Source organism: Schistosoma mansoni, chromosome 4 (assembly GCF_000237925.1).
Source record: "Schistosoma mansoni strain Puerto Rico chromosome 4, complete genome".
Lineage (NCBI taxonomy): Eukaryota > Metazoa > Platyhelminthes > Trematoda > Strigeidida > Schistosomatidae > Schistosoma > Schistosoma mansoni.
In genome coordinates, this window is record NC_031498.1 from 26985167 (window position 1) to 26992872 (window position 7706).

General features: G+C 31.2%; 1 protein-coding gene across 1 annotated transcript in view; it reads right to left on the minus strand.

The window, feature by feature from the left end:
* Positions 1–5899: 5899 nt before the first annotated feature.
* Positions 5900–7706, minus strand: part of Smp_004590 (hypothetical protein) — a gene marked incomplete at its 5' end in the record, with an annotated part of 11981 nt that continues 10174 nt past the window's right edge. The window contains one exon of the mRNA XM_018797358.1: positions 5900–7101. Coding sequence (XP_018652408.1) covers positions 6211–7101 — 891 coding nt within the window. The 3' untranslated portion in view covers positions 5900–6210. The remainder of the gene's footprint in view (positions 7102–7706) is intronic.

The following is a 7706-nucleotide window of genomic DNA, read 5'->3' on the forward strand; positions in this document are numbered from 1 at the left end:
ACGATAAAACTCGGACTAAGTATCTTTCTCCTAAAATATAAATGCATTGTCTACTAAGCTTGTAAGCGGAAATAATCAACAAATTCCACAATGAGTTCAACGGTCATATATACCAATAATGATTGATCGATCATAATCCTTAATATCAACAACGACTACCCAAGGTCTTAAAGACAGTATTCTTACCCGTTCCGTAGGCTATCTGGAATCAGTAGCTCAACTCTTAATCCATGGGTGCATGAATTGAAAGGTGGGGAATTCGAGTTTCAGTGTGAACAGCAACAGCGAGATGAAGGTATATCCTGTTGACGAACCCCAGGTAGGAAGAAATGTACATCTTAAATTTCAATGCTATCCCCTGCTCGACTTTACTAAGCACGCGTATATATGTAGTTTTATCGAAGGAATCCACTTAGGATACACATATATCATTAGAGAGTGATCAATTATAGTTCCTTATATCAACAACGGGCTAATGTAAATCCTTGAAAATGAGTAAATTTTACATCCATATGAACCTAAAGTTCATCCTTATAAGAAGAAAAATGAAGTTAAATAAAATAACACGTAATACAAAATGTAATACACATAATGTCAACATTTCAACTAGTCAACACTCAGATTTAAGTCTTTTGTTGAGTTATATAAACATAGTAAATAGTTGGATATGAATGTTATGAAATACCGTGTTTTGTTGTCCTGCTTCTTAGTTAACGCTCATAGTGTGGTGTGTGCTACTAATGTCGACAGATATAAGTAGTATGCATCATCAATCGGAAGTGAAATGCCTGGAGGCAGAAGGTTAAGAAGATCTAGGAGAAGAGAACGAGAACAGAGAGTGATTGGTATGGAAACGAGGGAACAATCAAGTCTTAGGCAAGTGATTGACATTTCGCAAATGAATTATTTACTGTATAGTTCTCAGATTTTAACAAGATATTCTGTAACGTTGCGTTAAAATACATTCGGCTGTCCTCACTGGTGTTCTTATTCACTACAATGGTATGTCGCACCTGAAACCTCAAAAGAATCTTTTATTCCTCAGAGCTTCATACTTACGATGTTCAACTCTCGCTAATGGTATTGTCATTCACTTGTTTGGTATATCAGTTATTTACTATGTATTAAAATCTATTGTACCATATCGGCCTAGTGACCATGTTACATAATCAAAGGAAAAGAAATAGACGATATAGCACATTATTGTTAGGTCTTAAAAAAAAGCTGTTTACAGTTTTTGTACAGATGTTAAAGGCATATTCACTAAAATACCAATCAGATGTTATGGGAAAATATTAATATTTAGTTACTAAGTTGCTTAAAATTGATAAACATGGCAAAACAAAAGAATAAGGATGAATTTGAGCAAGCTTTCGAGTGACAATGAGAAAATGGTTACCTTTTCATGGAAAGAATTATTGAAAACAAACAATTAAAATGTATGTGACATTTGAAACATGAATACTTTAAATGTCCTTACACTTGCATTTCATTTCACAAATAAGATTATAACAATTTTGAATGTTTAGCTATTCTTATTACTGAATCCACTAAGTAAACCTTCCTATCTGCTGTTACTATACGTTAACACTGACCCTGACAACCTTATATATATATATAATTATTTATGCATTACGATGGCTACGAAAAATTCTTCCACTGTATTCCTAACCTGAACCTTAGATCAGAACACCAACTCTCAACCCTATCACTGAATCATAACTTAAACTCAGCCCTGACTTTTTGGGTTTGATGTAATAAACTATTCATTTATATCATCTATGTTCTGATTAGCTAGAGTTAGGCCTTATTTTTTCAGGATATTTTTCAGACGTCACTGAAAGGCATCAATAAAGTGTATTTCGCCACACAGATTAGTGATAATATCTATATTAATAAATTCAACTGGATGAATTACGAACTCTGGGAAAGCCGAAACCCTAAAGCAATGATGCAGATTTCCATGTGTGTTAATCTTAATTCAATCTAAGGTATATTAGTTGTTATGAAAGCTATAAGAGATAGCAGGCAATTAATTTTTTTTAGAGTTCGTTGATTGATTTCACTTCAGACTAATTACATACTAATTACTAATAAGAATAAAAGCTTGTGAAATAAGATCTATTATGATTTCACTTGAGCTACAAATCCTCTCCACTATCTCAATATTTTACTGATGTACAATCCTAAACTTTTACAAATCTCTAATCAAATTTAAGTGTAGTTAAGAGAGTGACTGACAGGAGAAATAGTTCCCTTAAGTGGACGGAAGACTTAACTGTGTAAAAATCTTTTAATAAACGTGATTATAACCATGATAGAAAGGCAACCAGAGAATAATGATTGACAATTTAGTTTACAAATTATAATTCTTGGCCATGATTCATTAACCATCAAACCACTTTTACATTGACCGGCTTAAATGACGGGTAGTTGGCACAGTACTCTAAAACTAGGCTTTCTGCTGGTTAGCACTCGTCGATAATCTGACCCATAATCTTGAAGAAACGGATGATGATTGAAATTTGGTCATTACTAATGGATCAGGTAAACGCGAAATCAGTAACTATCTAGTGATTAAGCAATGACAAGTGCCTCGGTCCTACATGAGACCAATTAAGGACCAAATAGTTCATTGGTAATATCAAAGGATTTAAGACTGGCTAATGCGAATTATAATTCCTCAGGGAGTATCGGCTCCCTCAAGATCGCAAGTATGCCACACACGTAACCTAGGTCGATCAGGGTCTCCTGTCGACTAATTCCAACGACTTAACACTTTTTATTTTAAGTTCTTTTACATGACGTTTTATAAAAAATAACGTAAGGCATTCTTACTTGGTACTCAATATAATTTAAATAAAACATTAGGCTGTCCATAAAAAGGTAAAGGGTAGAGACGTTTTAGGATTTCATAAATTTCTGGATTGTTAACAAAAAACAGGATTTCAAAAGACAACAAATCGAGTGATAACATTATCATGGTCTTGAAAGTGAAGAATTCTCAAGAGGTATCGTTTCCTTTAAGATTACAGATATATCTCATCAACAAGTATCAAGTAGATTATGACCAAGGTTCAAAGTTTCTTGGAGTCTGCCTCCGACTACGTAACTGCCAAGCGTAAAGCACTAAATATCGGGTTACTAATATTGGTGTTCATATTGCAACTAGATCAATAGAGTTTGATCGGTACTAGGAAGCAAGCAAACATAACGATACATTTTTTAAAAACTGAGTTTCCTGAGCTACAGATCTTTTTCACCATCTCAGTGACATTGCTGGATATCCAGTACACATTAGCGATACATTCAATAGATTTGCTGGATGAGGTTCTTGAGAGAGGAGTCTACAAAGTATCTTTTAAAGTCGGCAACAACGGTTCAGATAAATCCATCCATTTACTGTCCGAATTTTAAGTATTTTATTTCTACTCTTTCGTTGATACTTTAAGTATGATTATTTACTACCCTGTTATCATGACATTTGTATTTTGAATATGACAAATACATCAGACTGCATATTACGACACTGCTTTGTGACTTTCGAATTCATTGTATTTAGCTATACTGGTTAAAATCCGAAGGTTAATTTGTTTAAATTGTCAGATATTGAGATTATCTTATGTGAATAAGTCATCTAAAGTAATAGTTAGTGGTACAATCTTACTACACTATACATTTGTCGACAAAACTCACTATTAAATGCACTACTGGGTAATAAATACTTCAAGATAACTTATATTAGAGGTTAAGTCAACGTCGTCATTTTTAATCGTCAGTGTAAAGAATCTGAAGTGAATACAATTTCTTTAGATATATTGTAGATACAATTTTTGTATAATAGAGTTAATAACCGATAAATCTAGATTTATTAATACAAATAATTTAAACGGATTTCAAACATTCGACATTATCTAGAATCATATGATATATAGGTGGTAGCTAATCATATTGAATTCTTTAATCGTTTTTCAACTTTATTCTGGACTCGTGATTATTGCCAAACACTTGTTTGAAGAAATTCACAAACCAGATGATTGACTGCGTTAGTGATTTGTAGAAAGTAAATGCAATATCTATTCAAAGAACAAGTAAACTAAGATTTTTATAGTTCGTATCAAGTAGTGACCGTAGCTAGAAAACTAGCAAGAACTATAAAGTACATAGTAGATGTTTCATTCTATTATGGGATTCCTCAACAATTTGCATCCAAAACTCATGCAGAGGTTGATTCCAGGACTCTCAGGGCTTACAGGGAGTATTTGACATTACGATGGCTAATCTGGCATCTACCTGATGGCTTACATTTCTACCACGAGCTTATGTAAAAATGTCAGCACAAACTCAGAAAATTCACGAAGTGTTAACAGCCGTTTAGAAAGATAAACGATGAGAGAAATAAATCTTTCACAGAGGATCATATGTGTCAATATGAACCGTAAAGATTGCAAGAATGAGCCAAAGTTAAGATGAAAATTGACCTGTTCTGTCGACAAAAGCATTGAACTTGTAAATTTCCTTATGCTTCCCGATCACCGATCAGTGTTTAACCACATTTTAGAATCATTAATCGTGTACACAATTTTACCAAAAAGTGAAATCATGAGGTATCCAAAGAGCGTAACATTGAAAGATGTCTAAAAATGCTTTGACCTTTAGAAATGAAGATGAGTGAAATTTATTGATATAAATCAGAAATATTTTGAGAGGGAAATATGATTGATTAACTCCAAATTTCATAAAATAAAGTTTTCATCACATTAGTTACTGTATTTACTGAACAGACAAACAGACGAATCGTAATTCAGGAGAACATACATTTATACAAAATAAACTATATTTTAACCAATCATTTACCATAACTACCCTTTCAATGACATCGTTATTATCATTATCTAGACGGAACTTATACTTCAATATTACTCGTTCACTTTAATCAAATGTCAGTTTTAAGAGTAACAGTATAACTGTGACCATTTCTTTTACTCAGTACATTTCTCATTGAAAAAGATTGTAATCTATGCAAAAAAATGTCAAGTAAAGTACAAGTATTTCTGTATCTATGATAGTAAAATATATTCAAAGCCATTAAAAATTTAAAAAAAATCGACGACGACGACAACGACAACAACGGCATCGAAAAGAAAACTTTTCATTACGATACATTAATGTGAAATATGAAGTTTGTTGAAAGAAAAATCATACGAAACAATATTCTATGTAAGCATGAGTTTTTTTATAACTAATCAAGTAACCTATTCACTTTATTAACATTTTAAAGTCATTTATCAATATAAGTAGTATATAGATATATCATAAAAAATTTGGATATCCCAGAGTTTACTCATTTAATTAACCATTTTTAAAAAAAAAAAGATTAAAAAGTTCCATTGAAATAAATAAATAAACAAAATATAATCAATCATATTTGTTTATAAATTAATTTAATTAAAACAATAAATATACATTTATATATATATATTAATGAAAGTTCGAAATTTTCAAAGAGAGAATCACTAAATGTTCAGTATGTTCCTTCATTGAAATGCTTCTATTTTTTTTAGGTATTTAAACAAACAAACAAAAAAAAGAAAGTAAAGAGAGAAAAGTGAGAAAAGTTACTACTAAAAATAAAAATTTAAAAAAATTTTTAGAGAAATATGAGCAAAATCAGGAAAATCAATAACTACAGGCGGAGAAAATCATCAAAGAAAAATTATTCCATTTTTCTTTTTCTTTTCTTGTTTCTGTGCAAAATTGACAAATGAAATTGATTAGTGGTTATTATTATCTTTTGAATATTTAGATTCAGATAGATAAAAGTAACTATGAATGATAATGATCACTGCGTACTTCAGCTATCGTTTTCTATTTTATTGACAGTAATCAGACTATTCATAAGGCATGTGGATAAACATATGATGGTATTTTTATGTCAGTGAAAAAAGAGGAAAAATGTAATTCAAGATCCAGCAAACACTAATATAAATAAGATAGATACAACTTGAGAAAAGTTTTATTAGGGTAAATATGAAATAAACAAATTCATAACAAGCTAATGACTAATTTAGAATATGAAATAAACTGTGCGTTTCTACATGATTAACAAAAATGGATTCGAAAAAAAAGAAGTGGGGTTAATAAAGAGAAATTATGATCAAAAAATGATTTTAAAGAAACACATTGCTACGACGATGATAACAATAGAATTCAAGAATGATGATTATGACCATCTTGTGTTTCATGATAAAAAAATTTTCCTTTCACTTCACCTGTAAACAATGTTTGTGTAGTTACACTATTCATGGATTTTTTCTCTTGAATTAATGTGGATGATAATAGACATTGACATGGACAACCTGGTTTATGAGTAAGAAGTTTATATAATTGTTTCGGATTACCACCATGATCGGTTTCATGTTCAGCGTAATTTAAAGATGGTATTGTTGATGGTGGTTCCAGTTGTATACCAGACATAATACTAGGTATTTCAGATAGAGTATTTAAATCAGACAGTGATTCATTACTGACTGATAAACTACGTTCATGATCAACTGGATTATATTGTGATAATAATGATAGACGATGATGATCTTTGGCATGATTATACTGATTATTATTGTTGCTATGATTCACAACAGTAGTATTAGTATTACTATTGAGCACATCTGAATTTGTATGCTTTAACTGATTTGTAAACTGTTCAATCTCCCAGACATCAGCCATACGTACATTAGCAAACTGTTTAATAATAAATTCATACTCTGCTGACATATTATCTTCATCGAATAAAGATTTGATTGATTGATCTCTTTTACTGTTTGCATCATCATTCAATTTATTTTTCTTTGGATCTATTATTTCATCAGAATTATCTAAACCGGAATCAGGATCATCATTAAGTTGTTCATGACGTTCATGGGACGGAGTATGAGGATGTAAATTACTGTTATTATTATTAGTATTATTATTATCAGAATGATTGACTTTAGTTAACTGATTAATTATTTGATCAGTTTCTTTCCAAACACATGTAGCACGCCATTTGGCACGAGAATCTTTAGGTGCTAAAATAGCATTGAAATAAACTACTTCTTTAATCTGGAAATGGGAATAAAGTAAAAAAAGATAGAAAGATATGAGTTGTAGAGAATTTGATCTCAAAATGAAACAATGATAGTTGGTAATATAACATAATTATTACTGTCAGTTTTTATTTATTTGATCAGGTTATTGATAAACCTTGTTGTTTATATTTATTTGGAAGTAGTGGCTTAATGGTTCAAACGTTAAAACTAAAGAACAGGAATACTCTTATAACAAACATACGATAGTGATACGAATACTGCATGTGGAGAAATAATTATAGCAAATAAATCAGCGCCTAGGATTGGAACTTAGCTTTGTTAGATGTGAGTGCATTTGCCTTGGTAGTTCTTTTCTTCACCTAGACTCAACCATAAATGGTAAGGTTTTATCATATAGTGGTGAGATTGGGACACATTTATTCCCATGGTTTATCCTTCTCAGAGCAGGTCTCTAAACAGAATTCTATATTTCAATGACTTCTAGGTCGTCAAATTCGCAGTCTCCTAGTCTCCTCACACAGAATGTAGGGCACTTAATGGATCTGTGGTCAACTTTAGCTCAAAAACAATCTGGAACAACATTAATTCAAGCTCTTTAAAATAAGATCACTGTCTTTT